The 21,506-nt window shown below is 37.9% G+C and overlaps 1 protein-coding gene across 3 annotated transcripts in view; it reads right to left on the reverse strand.

Moving 5' to 3' along the window:
* LOC107554606 (adenylate cyclase type 2-like) overlaps nt 1–21,506 on the reverse strand; it is a 45,417-nt gene that overhangs the window by 16,836 nt on the left and 7,075 nt on the right. For all 3 annotated transcript variants that reach the window (XM_016237170.1, XM_016237169.1, XM_016237171.1), the window contains exons 2-3: nt 3,536–4,061; nt 643–849 (exon numbers count right to left, since the gene is read on the reverse strand). In XM_016237170.1, the coding sequence (XP_016092656.1) occupies nt 643–849; nt 3,536–3,700 (372 nt within the window). In that variant the 5' untranslated portion in view covers nt 3,701–4,061. The remainder of the gene's footprint in view (nt 1–642; nt 850–3,535; nt 4,062–21,506) is intronic.

The following is a 21,506-nucleotide window of genomic DNA, read 5'->3' on the forward strand; positions in this document are numbered from 1 at the left end:
TACTCTACCAAAACAAAACATCTGTCTAGTTTTGATTATCATGTATATCGTGCTGAAATCATGCATTGTAAAGCCATATCAGTGTAAACTAACTTGTTTCTATTAAGACTAATGTCTTATTGCATTTAAACTGTCAAATACACACAAGGTAATGTCAAAAACACACATATGTTACATAAACACAGTCAGTTATGTCTGAAAGTAATTTCATGTTTATATTAGATCTGTGACAGCAGCGTTATATGCAGTACCTACTGCTGTCTGCGCTGTTAATATGACCCAAACAATAAAATAAAAACAAAATCACTCACTGCTCTTGACCAAATAACTTCTATAGCTTTAATAAGATGACATTTCTTACTTGAATGCTGTTTTTAAATGCTCTAGCTTGATGATAAACATGACGTCACACCGTACAGATTTTGCGAACGGCTTGTTCTGAGACACTGCTTATGATTTATGGGGATTAACAAAAAGGAGTGGGTGGATTTTTATCATTATAGTGTGGTTGTATTCACACACTGCCAACGCACATTTATGTCCAAACAACATTTAAAAGTGAATTTTGCATAATAGGTGCCCTTTAAAAACTACTCTTGTCATGTGAAATCTAAATAAAATATTATAGCTAGTATGTGTTACCTGGTCCCATGGTTGTATTGGTATTTCGGTTTCTGCGCTGAAAATAAAGGTGAAGCCCATTGTGAGGTGTGTGGCCCACACAGCGAGGCCGAGTAAAGTTCTCCATCTCTGAGAGAGGGTCTCTGTACAGATTAATATAAACACAGCCAGGAACAAACACAACGCTCCTCCCACAACTCCCACAAATACACCATGGACATTTGCATCCTGAAACACACACACACACACACATACACACATGGAGAGAGCAAGGTGTTAGAGGTAAACATACATATCACATAAGCCAGCTCATTCAAGGGGTTTAGAAAAAGCAGTATGTGTGTGGAAGTGGGTGTATGTCATGCTTTGAAAAAATAAAGAGCACTGTTCAAAAGAAATTTGCTAATGCTCTATCTAGAAAAACTTTGTGAATGTGTGTGCGTCTACATGTTTGTGTATGCAGTCTATCTTGGAAACATTAGTTTTGCACATTAGTTGTCATGGAGCCGTTAAGGGACTATTGCTTCCCACACTATTTTTCCCCCTAAAGGCAGAAAAACTCAAACATAAAAACATAGAAGCCAAAAATCCTTAAAAGCTCCAGAGATCACTTCATGCCATCTGTCACAAAGCTAACACTAGTTTAAAACCAGACACCATCTGAGTGAGCTTTTTTTTTTTAAGATTAATTTTTTGGCATTTTTGCCTTTATTATGATAGTACAGTATGATGACAGGAAGCGAAGTGGGAGAGAGAGAAGGGGACAAGATCAGGCAAGGTTCACAACCTGGGACTCAAATTTAGGATACCCAAAGCAAAACGGCACTATATGTCGGCGCGCTGCCAAATTGTGCCAACGAGGCTATCGGCACCCATCTGAGTAAGCATTAATAGCTGCAACACAAAGTTACAACAAGGGAAATGTTTTGCACATTAGTTGTCATGGAGCCGTTAAGGGACTATTGCTTCCCACACTATTTTTCCCCCTAAAGGCAGAAAAACTCAAACATAAAAACATAGAAGCCAAAAATCCTTAAAAGCTCCAGAGATCACTTCATGCCATCTGTCACAAAGCTAACACTAGTTTAAAACCAGACACCATCTGAGTGAGCATTTTTTTTTAAGATTAATTTTTTGGCATTTTTGCCTTTATTATGATAGTACAGTATGATGACAGGAAGCGAAGTGGGAGAGAGAGAAGGGGACAAGATCAGGCAAGGTCCACAACCTGGGACTCAAATTTAGGATACCCAAAGCAAAACGGCACTATATGTCGGCGCGCTGCCAAATTGTGCCAACGAGGCTATCGGCACCCATCTGAGTAAGCATTAATAGCTGCAACACAAAGTTACAACAAGGGAAATATATATATATATATATATATATATATATTTACTATACACAGTATATATACACAACAGTTATTTCCGGTCTTCGGATTTGATGTTTGCACATTCCAGACAGGCTGTGAATTAGTGGTGGGGATTTTTTAGTGAGTCTTTTGGCAGGTTACATCAATAAACCAGTACATGACAACAACTGACTGTCTTTATGAGTGAGTCATTTAAATAATCTACTCAACCGATACATTCAAATTCATCAATTCACTCAGGAACAAAACAAGTGACTTATGAGTGAGTCATTGAATCATTTACTATGCAGATAGTTCTAAGACACTACAGTGTGTTTGCTCTGAGATGTGCAATGGTCTATTCTGCTGTGGTTTCATTTGGAAATACTTGTTTGGTGGAGAATTCAATTGATCAAAAGTACTATATTTACTATATTTTGATCAATGAACAAGCTTTGGTGAACAAAAGAGACTTTCAAAAACATTAATTATAAATTACATAAATCTTACCAACCTCAAACTTTTGAACAGTACCATAATCTCTACACCAGTCATTGATTATATATAGAGTCAGAGTAAACAAAGGACAAAGTAAAATGATTAAATAACACTATCAGACAACAAGCCCCTACCTAAGTGGGCAAATCACAGCACTAGTTCGACCCCACCACTCACCCACACACCAATATACACACTCACCGCAGTGGGTAGAGTCCTCCACTCATGTTCACCCAGTTAAGTCAACCACTCCGAATTACCACTGAGCTACAACTTTCAAACACATCAGAGATACATACCTCAGTCCACAAGCACACACAAGAAACACACACACAAACCTACATACTCCCATCATCCTATGGGCTTTGTGAAACTTCAAATAAATAGTAAAACACAACACACACACATACATGCCCACACACAGAGAGCCACACTGGTTGTAATTCTGTTCCTCCCACGGCCGGTTGGTGTTGAGAGAAGGTTACAGAAGTTCATACAGATGGTATAGTGCTTAACGGCTAAAGAGATGAACAACAGCGGTACGGAAGGAGCGTTCACAGCCCCTCTTCACATCCTGCTGACTCCAGAGTTTATGTGCGAGTTTATGTGAGAATGTAACAGAGGAAATAAAGAGAGAGAGAGAGATTATTATACAATGTGCTACAAATTCCCAGAGGAAAAAAAAACATTCTGATGGACCTGGCATGAACTGCCAATTATTACAATTAAAACACTCAATTTCCTGTCACGCATAATGCCAGTTCACATCAGCATTGTGATCATCAGACTTTAAATTACGCAACTACAGAGGATCAGCACCTCAGTGGCTGCAGGATTATGTAAGAGAGGCTGCTTCAATCATCAGAAACCATCTGAACAGCAAAGACAAAACAGATCCGGCACATGTTAAATATTGACTTTTTCTGTGACAGTTAATGTCTTTCCTAATTTTAAGTGACTTGTTCAACAGCGCACACTTGCGTGGGTTGGCGTTTGACCTTTGATTGTGGGCGTGTGTAAGCATGCATATTGTATGAGTGCATTTGCATGAACGTGGCATCTCACCAGTTTCAGGCTGAAGAAGAGCACTAGCAGTATGACACAGGTGAGCATGCTCAGTCCCAGCAACAGAACGAATGGCTGGTAGTGGCCAATGCCAGAAAATTTACTGTACAGTGCTTCCTGTTTCAACTCCTGCTCGTTCAGCAAGTACTTCCCTTTTGCTGGCATTCTGACCAACGGCAGTGTGGCAACTGAATAGTACTGGCCAATCAGAGCAGAGCAATCAGATGCCACAGAAATACACCACCTCCCATCCAGCAGAGTGCGGCTATGCTGAAATCCCCATTGAAACCACGTGAGAGTGTATGGGAGGTCATTCCAGTGCAGAACACTTCTGCTCTCCCCTCCAGAGCAGCATTCTGTGCATGTCCTTTATGATCCTTCTTCGTTCTGTATTCACTCTTTCAGCACTTTTTGCCTCAGGTGCCTCCTGGTCCTGTTGGAGAGGGCTTCAGGATATCACGGGGTGTGTACGTTGGATGAGAGGGAATGCAATGCAATTACAGATTCTTCCACAGTCCAAAAATCCCTGTCACACACAAAAAATTAGAGAGAGTTATTTATTAGATGTGCTACAATGATTATACTAATATAATACCTCATATAGTCATTCTGACCCACTGAAGAGCAAAAAAAACTAAAATTAGGAGCTCGGTTTGTTTCAAAAGCTGTTGAATCATGTAAGTTTAGCGAGTATATTTTCAAGTCAACTCCTTAGATCTTTATAAACACTGCTCTGTTCAGTCATTCCCACACTGGAAGTTCTCTGTGTCTGTAAAAAGGCTTTTGGGTAGATTTCAACATTTGTGTGGATTCAGTCCTCTCTTCATTACAGAGCCTAATGCTGATGGCTGCTGTCCATGGCATCCTCAGCCAAACCTCAGCTACAACTCACACTGAGGCGAGCGGAGCTCTCCAAAGAGAAACCTGAGTGAACACTGGACACAGAGTATGTGAACTCTGCCCTGCTGGACACATAGAGACCTCGGTGCAGAGAGTGGTTAATGGTCTTACTGTGCTTGATGTAGTCACACTGCAAACATGCAGACTATACAGGAAAGGAAAACATTTTACAAATTTGGGGTCAGAAAGATTTTTAAAGAAATTAATGCTTCTATTCAGCACTGATGCATTAAATTTAAGCAAAAGTTACAGTAAAAAACTTTATAGTGTTACAAAAGATTTCTATTTCAAATGAATGCTGTTATTTTGAACTTTCTACTCATCAAAGAATCTATTTTCAACATTGTAATAATCAGAAAGGTTTCATGAGCTGCAGATCAGCATAATAGAATGATTTCTGAAAGATCATGTGACATTAAAGCCTGGAGTAATGGCTGCTGAAAATTCAGCTGTTTGTAATATTACTCCACAATATTACTGTTTTAATGTATTTTTGATCAAATTAATGCAGCCTTGGTGAACATAAAAGACTAAATATAAAAATTTAGATTTACTAGTTGACCTCCTTTTTTTAACTATGTGATTAGTTCATCGTCATTATCATCATCATGACCCATCCCTGATCTAAATGCGCCGGAAAACAATCTGCATTAGTACATCCTCATCCTCAGGTGGAGGAAACGGTCCACAGAGGAAAATGACCAGAGGAGTCTCTGTAAATAAGCTTCGTCCAAAGGTCATGATTTCTCAATGCAGGTTATTAATGTTTGAGGAGCGCAAGCAGATGATCATGGAAACGTAAGCAACGGCTTCACATCTGAATGCGCACACACCATGAAACACACTTATGAGTAACAATCCAGAGTTTTTCATGTGATGCTAAACTTGGCTATGCTGACGCATTGCTGACAACATGACTCAAACTCAAAAGCAAATGTTATCATACAATATTTTTGTCTGTTCTCATTTCCTGATTGCCATATAAGTATTAGAAATATCCTCTAATACTATTGCAAAAGCTTAAAGAAAGTGAAGGACTGGAAACTACAACACAGAGAGAAAGAACAAACTCCAAAGCTCCATTGAAGTGCCCCTGAAAAGAAGCACAGGAAACAGGACAGACAGAGAGAGACCGAGAGAGAGAGAGAGAGGCAGAAAGAGAGAGAGAGAGAGAATTTTGAATTGATAACACCTTTATTAAATACAAAACTCCAAAAAAACATTACAAAACACCTCATTACATTATCCCATAATCTCAGAAAAAGACAACACATCATTATCAACCCAACACAACATTTTTTTCCAAACGTAGAGAGAGAGAGAGAGAGAGAGAGAGAGAGAGAGAGAGAGAGAGAGACAGAGAGTAACAGAGAACTGGGATGTTCCATGATTTTCTCTTTGTTGAGGGTCATTAAAGACTGAAAGACAGCTCCAGGTCACTCTTTCACTCTCCCAGACAAATGCACCCAAGCCAACAAGTGGCCTTTATATTCCCAAACTAAAGTTACCATGGCAAAGGAACAATCCAACAGGGCAATAACAGAAAGAAAGAAAGAAAGAAAGAAAGAAAGAAAGAAAGAGAAAAGGGTGGGAGAGACAGAAGGAATGAGAGTCTATAGTCTCTCCATGCGGAAACAGGGAGGTCAAATCCTCCTGGCTGCTGCTGTAGTTCCTGGAAGTGCACGGCACAAGAGTAGTGAAGCTCCAAACATACACAATGATCTGACGCTTGACATGACACAAGCACAGCACTATAATCAGGCCACCTCCTCAGGGTCAAACTGTATGTAACTGCACATGAACAGCACAGCAGTCTGCAGCTCCACACTAATGCTCCACACTATTGACAATACAGGAATTTATTTCTCAAGGAAAAATAACATTAACATCACCTACCTATGATGATTAAGCAGCGATACTTATAAATGCAATATAAATACCTATATTTTTACTCAAATGTGGCATTAGTAGAGTGTACTGAGAATTAAATCACTTCTAAAACATTTGAATCCATAGTTTTGAGGCACAAACCAACACCATGATCATAATGTTGTGTTCTCTCATCCATCATACTCCCCCCTCATGTCGTTCCAAACCTGTATGACATTCTTCTTTTCTGGAACATAAAATTATATACACACAAAATAATATTTTGAAAAAAGTATTTTATTTTATTTTTTGTCCATACAATAAAAGTCAATGGGCTAAAATGTTGTTTGGACCCCAGTGACTTTCAAAATATCTTATTTTGTGTTCCACAGAAGAAAGTCAGTTATACATGATAGGAATGATATGAGGGCGAGTTTTTTAAATTTAGAAACAGATACCAAAAATATTTAAATTGATATTATTTCCACTTTCTTATTCCAAAACATCATGAGACATGTCGTGCCCAGTCTCTCACACTCCTCTTTCATCTGCACTTCTGTGGAAAAGCATGTGATGGAGGAAAGAGAAGACAGGCAGAAGGAAGTGCATCTAAATGTGAATTTTCAAGAGCTACATGTGATGTGAGAGCTGGTATTGTCATTGGTCAAGCCCAGGACAGTGGCCTTTCAGCACACAAAAGCCCCATTCTCTGCTTTAATTCATTAGAAAATGAACTATTTACACTTGTTATCTACTCTGCTTTTCATCTCCCTTTTGTTGTCCATTCCATCACGTTGACCTGCACTATCCATTACATTTTTTAAAATGCTGAATTATAGGCTACAGCCTAATTTTCATTTTTGGGTGAACTAACCCTTTAAGGCTCGTTAGCATTCGGCCTGCTTTAAATCAGACACAGAGATGCAGTGTGGTAAGATCGCATTTATTTGAATTAATTAATTATATAATTTATTTGAATTAGTGAGAGCGAGAGAGAGAGAGGGATGAAAGTTGCGTGTGTGAACCTGCGTCTGCGTGCCTCTCTCTACAAGCAATGAGGCTTAGTTACCTCAAAAACAGCGATTTTACCCCCTCATTGCAGAGAAATATAAAGTTGCGAGTCAGTAGCCTGTCGAAGCTATTTTACTAATAAAAGTTTCCGTGCTGTGTTGTCGTGTGCACTCATGTGTGTGCGTGCGTCTATGAAAGCAGCGTAGCCTACTGCATATAGTATTAGTTTAGCTATAAACCCGGGTCGGGTAGCAGACCTCTATTGCAACAGACTGATTAAATGTTTACTGCATATTATTTATACTTCATAGATTATTATCTGCCATGTTTACACATGATAACTGATTTAGCAGGTAGACACCTCCCTCAGGATTTCATGTTTACTATTGCAATCTGTCAGCTATTGTCATAGCAGTGCAACTATTGACCTTTATCTTTTAGTACCTGCTTAAGTCATTTTTGTAATATGTTTTGTAAGCAAATATCTGCCAAGAACAACAATATAAATGTACCCATAGGAAAGAAAAATCAAAAGTGAGATCTCTTTAACATGTCAAATATTTATCCTAGACAGAAATGAGGTTACTTTAAGATCGAATTGAGATTTTTGCTTAAGTCTCCTGCTCCTCAAACTTTTCTCCCGAGACAAAAACTCTAACACTCTCACAATGGTCTCTTTTAAAGCTTTAGAAGAGATCTCAACAACATCACACACTATGCTCAGACATTTCTCCTAGTCTAAAGACTCTGGTGGTCTCATATTTGTCTCCTTTAAAGTTTTAGAAGAGATCTCAACAACATCACACACTATGCTCAGACATTTCTCCTAGTCTAAAGACTCTGGTGGTCTCATATTTGTCTCCTCCAAAGTTTCAAACAAGATCTCAACAGCGTCACACACTGTGCTCAGATTTTTCTCCTTAGCTACAGACACTGGATATCTCACATTAGTCTCTTTTAAAGCTTTAGAAGAGATCTCAACAACATCACACAGTGTGATCAGATTTTTATCATTAGCTAGAGACTCTGGATCTCTCACATTTGTCTCCTAAAATGTTTATATATTAGAGATCTCAACAACATCACACACTGTGCTTAGATTTTTCTCTTTAGCTAAATAATCTGGGGGTCTCATATTTGTCTCCTGTAATGCTTTAGAAGAGCTCTCAACAACTTTACAAAGTGTGCATCAAGTGAAGTACTTGAAAGGCACCAAATAAAGGGGGGGAATCATAAATTCAGAGATAAAGGCTATATTGAGAGAGAAATTATGCAGAAATAAGGATAATGTTACTTTTTATGAGACAATGTTTATGTACTTAGGAACATCATTTGTTGTTGGAAATAGTAATGTACCGGATGCCTTAATCAAAACTGATTTACAGAAAATGTAACCCTGAAGCTTTCTTTGCTGAAAGGCACATACATGCCTTGATTATTAATTGACTAATTTGATTATTAATACATATTATATGGTAGACATGTTTGAGCTCATATTGAGGCATTTGACTTGGTGCACACTTTGTAAAGTTATTGAGATCACTTCTGAAATTTAGAGGAGACAAATGTGAGAGCTCCCAAGTCTTTAGTGTAGGAGAAAAATCTGAGCAGTGTGTGATGTTGTTGAGATCTCTTCTAAACTTTAGAGGAGACAAATATGAGAGATCCAGAGCCTCTAGCTAAGGAGAAATATCTGAGCACAGTGTGTGATGATGATGAGATCTTGTTTGAAACATTGGAGGAGACAAATATGAGGCCACCAGAGTCTTTAGACTAGGAGAAATGTCTGAGCATAGTGTGTGATGTTGTTGAGATCTCTTCTAAAGCTTTAAAGGAGACCGTTGTGAGAGAGCTCAGAGTTTTTGTCTCAGGAGACAAGTTTGAGAAGCAGGAGATTCAAGCAAAAGTTTCCATTCAATCTTAAAGTAACCTCATTTATGTCTAGGAGAAATATTTGACATGTTAAAAAGATCTCTTTTTTTATTTTATTTGTCTTCGCTCTGGTTAGCTTCAATGTCATTTATCCACACTATTTCAATCAAACACAAAATATGCATTGTCATATTTGAAGTTGTTTTATGTAGTCAGTGTTTTATTGCACAATGATTTAACAGAGGAAACCATAACCTATATTTACATACATGCAAAAATGGGCTGTACAAGACAAAATTGTAATGCTAAACAAAGCAATAAAAACACTGGTACACTGGTATAGTGTTACATATTGTGGGCAGCACATCGACGTGAAGGCACAACTGCACCTCAGACAACATGGGTTGGAATCCCAGCTAAAGGTGCTTTCCAGCTCCTGTTCAACTCTCACCTGTCCAATTGTTTCCAGTCTCTACTCCTATTGTCCTGACCATTAAAGGTGAAAAACCCCATTGCAATAAAAAAGCAACAGCAACCTCTGAGCAGTAAAACATTTTTGTAATGGAGTCTTGCAAGAGATTACAGCAAGACAATAAAGAGATCTACCATGTTTCTCACACGTTCCTCTCCCATTGTCATTTTGGATTTGGATACATTTTTCCTATGGGTAGGTCAGACTATCAGTCACATTGGCAAACAAGTGACTAAAAATTAGGACAATAAGAATATATATTAATATATAATAATAAAAAAGTACTGAGTGTTATATTGAGAAAAGCAAATCCTCAAACACAAACAATTGCGTCTTAGCATAGGTACTACTACCCCTCAAAGTGAATAAATCCCCCATATGAGGCAAACTGAATTAGCACTGATGAGGAAGACTAAGATGACTGGTGGTGGGGGGGTGATTAGATTAGTCAGATGCTATCCGAGGCTGGTTTGGCTAATCACTGCTGTTTGCAGTGCACACAGGAAGTGGAGACTGTCAAAGGCACATGCCCGACTTTGGCACTGTAAATGAATTCTGTCTTAATCTGTTGTTGAAATTCCTCATCTTACAGTACGGAAGTCCAGTCTTCTGATACAAAGAAGGGCTGAGCGGTATAACAACTTTGTAAGGTACATCAATATATTTTCAAATGAGATTTATGATGAGAGAATACGGTAAACATTAGGGGTATAACAGTACAGAAACATGACGGCTCTGTACATACCTTGGTTTTGACGTCATGGTTCGGTATGGTTTCGGTACAGCAAGGGGGAAAAAAAAACATAACGTTGCTTTTTTTAAATATATTTTAAACACTGGTTTACCGAACAAATTGCTCTTTCTTTAAATAAACTTAATTATAATTACAATTTCCTTAGGGGTAAAAATCTACCTCAGATTCTGCTGTAAACGATTTAAAATCAAATTCTAAATGATAAGATTTCTAATTGCTGGTGAAATATAATTATTTACAGTGGCTGTCATAACTTGTTTCATAACATATTTATTTAAACACATTAAATAATTAAGACATCACTAACAGGTAAAGTAAAATATAATGAGTATTAATATTTCACGAAATGCTCTTCTCTAGACTTCGTTTCTCTAGCGAATTAACTAGGGATGCACCGATAAGGAAATTTTGGCCGATACCGATAACTGATAACTCTTTATATTTGGAGGCCGATAGCCGATATATTGGCCGATAAATATACATATTAATTTTTCTGAGCATGATTGCAAAAACAAAAAGGCAAACACATACAGTGAACAACTGATTTTATTTTAAAACCTTAACTTCAGAAAAGTTTGAACTGATCTCTGAACTTTATTAATTAACTATTCATTTCTATGGCCAACTTTCTTTTATATAAATAAAAGCTATTGCCTTGACAAAAAACAATGCATAAATAAAGCAACCAAGTCACTGAACAACATTACTTACATAATCAAAATACCAATCAAATAATAAAAATTTGCAATAGATAAATAAAATGTTTATTCTTATACAGCATGACTTTGTGTGAATTTAATGTACTCTATATTACAGATGTCAAATAAAATGTTATTTCTTATTTTGCTGTTTTTTTTTTTGTTTTGTTTTTTTATAAATATGAGGGGGAAAAAATAATTTACCTGCTGTCCTACTGGAGATGTTTGGTGCGTCTGGTGTTCTGTGGCCATGTTTTCTTCAAGAATTTCACCATACATGTCAAGCAGGGATGTTGCGCCTCCGTCGCTCTCGGTGCACGTCTTTTTTAAAGGGGGCTCTGTCTCATTTCTCTCTTTCTCCGTGCTATTTTCAAGTTCTGTCATCTTGTTCAGTTGTCTCAGCAGCATTTCTGTTGCTCGCTGTTTGGTGGCTTGATCAAAAAAGCGATCTTTGTACCTTGGGTCCAGGATCGTTGCCAAGAAGTACAAAGGCTCGGTGTATATGCCGTTAAACCGCTGCTTCACAGCCTCCAGCAGAGTAGCTTTTGTCGTCTTCACACCACTATCTGTACTAAGACTCTTGTTCAGTAAACGTTTCAGAGCCTCAACAGAGGGAATCACGTCTGAAGCAGTTGCTGTGTGTGAACTTATTTCTCTCGTCAGTTCTTTCGAAAGGCACAAGCAGTGTTACTGCATTTTCAATAAGGCCCCACTGGTACGCGCTGAAAGCTCGAATTCTGCCCCATATGCACCAAGTGCTTGCTTCTGTGCTAACAAACTCGACATCATATAAAACGTACTGTTTCAACGTGTCGGAGTGTCTTGTTGCAGCATCTTTTTTGACAGTCCTAGCTCTGTCTGTATCTCTCCAAGTCGGGACATGGCAAGGTGAGAATGTTTGAAGTGCCCGACTATCTTCCTCCCTATCACCATACAGTCGGAAATGATGCGGTGGCTCAGAACTCCGTCATGCATGGCTAACTGGAGAGTATGAGCCATGCAGCCAAGACTGTTCAATCCACAGTCTTCGATGGCTTTAACCATATTGCGGCCATTATCTCGCAGCACAGCATGTACCATATCTTTAGTTATGTTCCACCGAACGAACATGCTCTCGAGTGCCCTCGCTATAGCAGCACCAGTGTGAGAGCCTGGGCATTCTTGCGCATGCAAAATTACTCTCCTCATCTCAAAGTTTTCCTCAATCCACTGAGCAGTAAGGCTCAACATACTCACTGGACTTACGTCAGAGCTCCATATGTCAGTAGTGAAACTTATATCTGTCACATTTTTGCCCAAAAGTATGTGGATGTGAGCTGCCACTTCACTGTATAGAGCGGGGAGCGAAACGTCAGCGAAGTGCCGCCGGCTAGGGAGCGAGTAGCGCGGTTCAATAAATTCGATAAGCCGACGAAATCCAAAATCCTCAACAATGCTGAAAGGTTGGTCATCAATTGCAATCATTTCCATAACTTTGCATGTGATGTCTTTTGCTTTGGCACTGTCCTTGTCAAATTTCTTCATATTGTCAAGTGTTTGTTGTACCGGCTTATTGGTAGTGGGTGACGCTGTTTGTTTGGCAGTGACTTTCGTCTGATAATCTTTATAAATTTCGGGATGGCGAAACTTCAGATGGCTTATTAAATTAGTAGTATTGAAGTTTTTAGTTCTACTGCCCCCTCGCATTAGCAGCTGTTGCAGATTGCAAGTCTGGTGTCCTGTTTTTTCACAACGAAAAACTCCCACACCGCTGACATCTTATTTTCTCTCTAGCAGCAGCTCTTGTAACACGCGCGTCTGCTTTGTGCGACGTCACAGAAGCGACGATCAAAACCCTAGTGGCCAGCAGCAAGCACGTGAAGTGGTTCAACCAGCGGAAATAATACATAATTTATCGGCTTAAAGATATCGACCTAATTTTGTTATCGGACCGATAACGATAATATCAAAAATAGCATTTATTGGCCGATAACGATATGGCCGCCGATATATCGTGCATCCCTAGAATTAACGATTTGTGGACACTGATGCCTTGCCTGAGGTAAATGAATTGCTACGTGACGAAGGATGTAACGATTAACCGCGAGCCGGTTGAAAATCGATTCAAATATGTGACGATTCAAATCGGTTGAGATGCTAAACAAATCGCGATTCATTTAGGGGTAGGAGTTTATATGAATGCATGTCTGAGGGGAACTTAATGTCTTTAGAAAAGTTTAGATGGTATTTTTTCTTTTCATCTTGCCTCTGTATAATGCATATTAAAGTTCATAAGTGCAGCGCTGCTTTGTTTACAGTGGAAACCAAGGAAACGCTTTAGGCGCCACCTGCTGGCAGAGAGTGAATCTGCATCTCATTCAGCTCGTCCGCTGTTTCATGCAGATATTTTTATGTAGTTTCACACATAAATGTTCTTAAAATTTCAGTTTAGTTTTGTTATTTACATTTACATTATATTTAAATTTTGTACAAAGCGACTTACAAATGAGGACAACAGAAGCAATCAAAACCAACACAAGAGCAATAATATGCAAGTGATATATTAGTATATTATTATAGTTATATTTCAATTTTACAAAGAAATGTGCAACATTTTGTCCAAGCAATAACAAAAGGACACATTTAATTTATCATTTGTCTTAAATCTCATTTTGTAAAAAAAATAAAATAATTTTTTTTTTTAGAATCGAATAGAATCGTGAAATCAAAATCGTGAATCGAATCGAATCGTGAGTTGAGTGAATCGTTACATCCCTATACGTGACATTTTGTTTACAATTTGTTTTATTGACGTCTTTCCACGGTTGAAACACTGATTGGGCGATTACATGAGGCACAAGATGTTCAATCATGTTTATTTCATGTTAAAACTAGTAAATAGGAAGGGATGATGCGCTGCCGTTTGAACTGAGGCATTTATTGATCTGTCACGCGACATCAAAGATGTGTGGCATTTCTATAGTTTGAATTTCCTGAAAAAAAAATGAACATGATTTGAAAGATGAGACTTTGTTTTTTTTATCAAAAGTAACAATATCTAAAAGTGGAAGTTTCCAATGAAGTTACGCTCATGCAGTGGTTAACCAATGCTGTGTTTGTTCAGTACACATGCGTACTGAACCAAAAGACCCGTACCGAATACATGTACCGTTACAACCCTAGTAAACATTGATTATATTATGATGTTGCAAACATATTTAAAAAATAATGGATAACACAAAGTGAGCTGCTGCATGAACAATGCATGATCCAAGCTGCTCTAAACATGAGACTGGGTGGGAAGCTGATGGCACCTCACAATCCAACTGATTTCAATTCTGGGAATCACAATCAGATTATAAAAAGATTCTTGATCTAAATTATTTTAAATTAATTAGTTTACATTTATTTGTGCATGTGTTAAGAATTAACTAATTGCATGCACATTATTTAATTTTCAGTTGAACTAAAACAATAATTTACTAAAAAAAAATCATACCAGGTATGATCGTATTTACTGTACAACAATACAAAAATGTCAGTAAAGACCTTGCTATTCTGTTTATACCATGACTTTCAAAACTAAGGCCAAAATTCTTCCTGCCTTGCAGGTCTGATCTGCACTCAAAGTGAATTTCCGGTGTGGGTTATATAACCAGAGGCTTCAGTTAGTTATTAAATTCAAGGGTTCACACACTTTTTCCACCCTGCAATGTGAATGTTTAAACAGTGTGTTCAATAGAGACATGAAAACGTATCAATGTTTATGTTATTTGTTTCAGCAGACTGTGTTTGTCTATAACATCACAAATGCCAAGCAATATTCATCTTATGACAGTCCTAACTCACATAAATGCACTGGCCTGACACATAAACATTATAAAAACATAAACTGTCTGTGAAACATGCAGAGCGTATTCTGGAAAGTAACACTGTACTGCAGGTTCCTTTATTACTGTTTACACAATAACAAAAGTGTGTCACATGAACTGCACAATGAGCAGCTGGGGCCTACATAATTTTATGGTGACTTTAAAGAATGTTGACTATTGTTTATCAAGAGATCAACTCTGCCTCATCTGTCTTTGCATGCTCTCTCTCTGGTGAATCACAGATGCAGTCTGGTTAATGCAGACAGAAATAGTCTCTTTGAAGGAAACATATTCCAGCATCACTCTCATAAAGAGACATAACTGTTATCCTTCGGAAACACAGACAATAGCAACCCTGCTGTGTGAGGGCAAGGTCAAGCTACAAAGGAATCCTGGTAGTGTTGCTGTGGGTGGAGATGAATATGAATATGTGAATATGTGACCATGCCTGTGAAAACCCAGCTAAAGTCATTTTTTGTGATTTACTGTTTTCTACATAAAATTATCCTTCATAAAGATGTAGAACATTCTGTGAAAATATAACCTTTATATCTTTAATATTGACTGAGTAAGGTCATGTCAAAGATTGAAATCATAGTGAAATTAATGGTTGAAATCAAACTTTGATGCTTGCTATCTCATAATTAGATTTTGAGACTTTAGCCTAGATTTCACAGACAGGGTCACATATGTGTTTTAAAATTACCGCGCCCTTCCTTTCACCTACAGTATGATGAAGTCACCACAATATTGGCAAATATTCAAAAAAGCAACATGGAAAAAATATAGATCCCCTCTGATTTAAAGGTGTAGTTTACCCAAGAAGATATTTTCAAAAATGTCAAAGATTTTTCTTTTTCTGTCCATAGAATGGAAGTCAGAATCCTGACTGAATTTTTATGTTGGGTAATTAACCCTTTAAATCCTGCATGCAGTTGTTCTAATTCTGGACCTCAGCAGACCGCCAATGGATCATTTTCAAGTTTTGTCTTAGTGCATAGAAAAGCAATTTAGTCCCAGCTTGTTTTAGACTTGCATTTGTACCTAATCCATGTCCAGTGCTACGGCCTACAAAACTGTACAAGTTTCAATAAACCTATTATTTTCAATGATTAATACTCCTGACTGCATTTCCTGGTAGCCCACAAGAATGAGTAAAATGTTTGATTTTGCAGTAGGTGGCACATAGTCAATTTCAGCATATTGCCTTATCAGGATGGAGTGTTATAACTCTCACAGTAAGTGTTGCCAATCTGTTCACACCATCACATTTCATCCCATGAATTAAATTAGTTTTGCAAAACAGACACAGTAGAGCAGCCATAAACACTATAACTATAGAAACATATGAAATCGACCATAAAAGGGAAACAGACTGTAACAATTATAATGACCTCATGTGGCTCCACCCTAAACAGCCTCCTCAAGCAAATCTGTCCATTCTGCTATAGGATTCACACAAATCATTTCCCCTATTTCTACATTAACGCTATCAGAAAAAGAAGGTACAAATCTGTTACTGGGGTGGTATCCTAAGGTACAAAAACTAAAAGGTACATCTAGGGCTGGGGGCTAACTGGAGACATGCAGCCATGCAGCCAAGACTGTTCAATCCACAGTCTTCGATGGCTTTAACCATATTGCGGCCATTATCTCGCAGCACCCATATCTTTATATCTTTAGTTATGTTCCACCGAACGAACATGCTCTCGAGTGCCCTCGCTATAGCAGCGCCGGTGTGAGAGCCTGGGCATTCTTGCGCATGCAAAATTACTCTCCTCATCTCAAAGTTTTCCTCAATCCACTGAGCAGTAAGGCTCAACATACTCACTGGACTTACGTCAGAGCTCCATATGTCAGTAGTGAAACTTATATCTGTCACATTTTTGCCCAAAAGTATGTGGATGTGAGCTGCCACTTCACTGTATAGAGCGGGGAGCGAAACGTCAGCGAAGTGCCGCCGGCTAGGGAGCGAGTAGCGCGGTTCAATAAATTCGATAAGCCAACGAAATCCAAAATCCTCAACAATGCTGAAAGGTTGGTCATCAATTGCAATCATTTCCATAACTTTGCATGTGATGGCTTTTGCTTTGGCACTGTCCTTGTCAAATTTCTTCATATTGTCAAGTGTTTGTTGTACCGGCTTATTGGTAGTGGGTGACGCTGTTTGTTTGGCAGTGACTTTCGTCTGATAATCTTTATAAATTTCGGGATGGCGAAACTTCAGATGGCTTATTAAATTAGTAGTATTGAAGTTTTTAGTTCTACTGCCCCCTCGCATTAGCAGCTGTTGCAGATTGCAAGTCTGGTGTCCTGTTTTTTCACAACGAAAAACTCCCACACCGCTGACATCTTATTTTCTCTCTAGCAGCAGCTCTTGTAACACGCGCGTCTGCTTTGTGCGACGTCACAGAAGCGACGATCAAATCCCTAGTGGCCAGCAGCAAGCATGTGAAGTGGTTCAACCAGCGGAAATAATACATTATTTATCGGCTTAAAGATATTGACCTAATTTTGTTATCGGACCGATAGCGATAATATAAAAAATAGCATTTATTGGCCGATAACGATATGGCCGCCGATATATCGTGCATCCCTAGAATTAACGATTTGTGGACACTGATGCCTTGCCTGAGGTAAATGAATTGCTACGTGACGAAGGATGTAACGATTAACCGCGAGCCGGTTGAAAATCGATTCAAATATGTGACGATTCAAATCGGTTGAGATGCTAAACAAATCGCGATTCATTTAGGGGTAGGAGTTTATATGAATGCATGTCTGAGGGGAACTTAATGTCTTTAGAAAAGTTTAGATGGTATTTTTTCTTTTCATCTTGCCTCTGTATAATGCATATTAAAGTTCATAAGTGCAGCGCTGCTTTGTTTACAGTGGAAACCAAGGAAACGCTTTAGGCGCCACCTGCTGGCAGAGAGTGAATCTGCATCTCATTCAGCTCGTCCGCTGTTTCATGCAGATATTTTTATGTAGTTTCACACATAAATGTTCTTAAAATTTCAGTTTAGTTTTGTTATTTACATTTACATTATATTTAAATTTTGTACAAAGCAACTTACAAATGAGGACAACAGAAGCAATCAAAACCAACACAAGAGCAATAATATGCAAGTGATATATTAGTATATTATTATAGTTATATTTCAATTTTACAAAGAAATGTGCAACATTTTGTCCAAGCAATAACAAAAGGACACATTTAATTTATCATTTGTCTTAAATCTCATTTTGTAAAAAAAATAAAATAATTTTTTTTTTTAGAATCGAATAGAATCGTGAAATCAAAATCGTGAAATTTCAGTTTAGTTTTGTTATTTACATTTACATTATATTTAAATTTTGTACAAAGCAACTTACAAATGAGGACAACAGAAGCAATCAAAACCAACACAAGAGCAATAATATGCAAGTGATATATTAGTATATTATTATAGTTATATTTCAATTTTACAAAGAAATGTGCAACATTTTGTCCAAGCAATAACAAAAGGACACATTTAATTTATCATTTGTCTTAAATCTCATTTTGTAAAAAAAATAAAATAATTTTTTTTTTTAGAATCGAATAGAATCGTGAAATCAAAATCGTGAATCGAATCGAATCGTGAGTTGAGTGAATCGTTACATCCCTATACGTGACATTTTGTTTACAATTTGTTTTATTGACGTCTTTCCACGGTTGAAACACTGATTGGGCGATTACATGAGGCACAAGATGTTCAATCATGTTTATTTCATGTTAAAACTAGTAAATAGGAAGGGATGATGCGCTGCCGTTTGAACTGAGGCATTTATTGATCTGTCACGCGACATCAAAGATGTGTGGCATTTCTATAGTTTGAATTTCCTGAAAAAAAAATGAACATGATTTGAAGGATGAGACTTTGTTTTTTTTATCAAAAGTAACAATATCTAAAAGTGGAAGTTTCCAATGAAGTTACGCTCATGCAGTGGTTAACCAATGCTGTGTTTGTTCAGTACACATGCGTACTGAACCAAAAGACCCGTACCGAATACATGTACCGTTACAACCCTAGTAAACATTGATTATATTATGATGTTGCAAACATATTTAAAAAATAATGGATAACACAAAGTGAGCTGCTGCATGAACAATGCATGATCCAAGCTGCTCTAAACATGAGACTGGGTGGGAAGCTGATGGCACCTCACAATCCAACTGATTTCAATTCTGGGAATCACAATCAGATTATAAAAAGATTCTTGATCTAAATTATTTTAAATTAATTAGTTTACATTTATTTGTGCATGTGTTAAGAATGATAATTAATAGGGGTGCTCCAATTGATCGGCTACCGATCACTATCGGCCGATAATCGCTTTGGGATGATTGATCGGCGGTCTCTAAAAAGGTCGATCTCAAAAAAACGATCTCAAGCTGATGACGCTGCCGTGAGAGGTTTGGCACGACATGCAGAGGCGCCGTCTCAGTCTCTGTCCGGCGTGGGTGAAATAATTATAATGCTATATCTCTTCATTAAATAACTTATAAAGTAATTTGAAAACCTTGTGTGAGACGTAACTTCACAAACAGCGTGAGTGAATCACCGCATGCTCTCTCTCTTTCTCTCTTAAAATATGCAAATGGTTCAAATCACCACAAATCACCACACATCACCACACATCACTGTCTATAAGCGAGCTGCACGCTGCACAGTTGACACAGGAATTGTCATTTGCACAATCAAGGTAGTGTCACATCGTTACTACGCGCTCTCCTGAAGACCGTGTGCTCATGCACACTCGCAGCACACATACATAAAGCCAGGTTCACATTACTCAGTTTGCAGTGTGTATGAGGTGTGTATTTTTTCCACGCTCATGTTAACGGATTAAAGCGTTCACTGCACACGGTTGCGGTCCGGCAGTGCGTTCAGTAGCGGTGCGTCTGCAGCAGTGCAGAGATCGCTTCCACATCGAGACTATTGCTGTGCTGCAAGCGCTGAATTAAAGTAACAGCGCATTGTTTTCAGTATGAACATGGATTGACACGAAAATGTAGCAATTACACCATAAATGCATATTATTAAAGTCTACTGTGTTTCACAGTCAACACATGGCTTTTTGTCTAGGTTTAAAGGGAAAGAGCACTTTTAGATAAACAAGGCAATAATAGATGCACTCGTGGAGGTAGGAAAACAAAGTTCTTTATGAATGGCAGGATTGCTTGTAATACAGATTTAAATGCAAAAGGAAAGGCAGTAGAGCTGACTATTTCTGTCAATGGTAAGTTTGTGATAACGTAAGAAAAGTAGTTTAAATGTTTTACCACTTGCTTGAGCAACTTAATGTATAAATCTAGAAGTAAACGCAAAATTAAAATGCATTGAATGATGTGTTGCTTATATTTATTGTGTTTAAATATGTCTGTTAAAGATTGTATTACTGTACTGTGTAAAAAAGAATTGCAATGCTGAAAAAGCATTTTCAGTGACAATGTTTGGATTTGAAATCAAAATAATGGATAAATGTTGTTTTTGTGGTAAACAGCCATGATTCAGTAGCAGACTCCTGTGTGAAAGCTGCTTCCCCTCTCACAAGAGTCACCTAACAGGGGAATTCCCCCCATTTTCAAAAATGAAATTCAGGCCCTGAATAAATGTCTAAAAATCCTGATTGGAGTATCACTATATATGGTTATAAATGATAAAAAGAAGGCTTTAAAAAGATCAGTATCGGTGACTGGTATCGGCAGATACTGCTGTCTGAGATCAGCGATCGGTGATCGGCCTCAAAAACTCTGATCGGAGCACCCCTAATAATTAACACAATTTATTGGGACAAACAACAAATATTTTTTGTTTTAACAATCAAACACAATAAAAATTAAACAAATATCTAATTTCTAATGTTTTATATGCAGATTAATTAGGTCTTTATTGTATAGGTCTAATTGTCTCCTGAGGCCACAGGAGGGCGCAATGAGCAAAATAATGCAGCACATTTAAATTGTCAACGCAAGGAAGTAACTCTATAAAAACGTGCATTACGTCTAAATTAACTCATAAAAATCAAATATCATTTCATAAATTGCATAAACAATTATGAACAAAACGGCATCATGTATTAATGCATTGTTTAATCCAAATTCGCCATTCACACAGACTGCATTTAAAAACATATGAGACGCAGTGAAAAGGAATAAACCTCCACAAATTCGTGACGTGTTTTCTAAAAGTTTAAACTGTTTTAACTTTGCATGGCTATCTATACATCTCTTGTGTGAGACGCGAGCGCAGCAGTCATATTTGTCCGTCTAAAAAATGCGCTGAATATGCGTTCTGTGTGAATGGCTTGGTTTCGGTTTTAACCCATTCAAGATCTTCTCCACATTGAGCTTCTATATTTCTCTAATATTTTGAATGAATAACACAGCAGTGGCACATCTCGTGGGCTAGACCAGGGGTGGCGAACACTTGTCCTGGAGAGCCGCAGTCCTGCTGAACTCAGCTCCAACCCTAATGAAAAAACTCACCTGCCTGTAGCTTCCTAGTAACCCTTCAGA

The sequence above is a fragment of the Sinocyclocheilus grahami genome, unplaced genomic scaffold (genome assembly GCF_001515645.1).
Source record: "Sinocyclocheilus grahami isolate Dianchi unplaced genomic scaffold, SAMN03320097.WGS_v1.1 scaffold508.1, whole genome shotgun sequence".
Classification (NCBI taxonomy): Eukaryota; Metazoa; Chordata; class Actinopteri; order Cypriniformes; family Cyprinidae; genus Sinocyclocheilus; species Sinocyclocheilus grahami.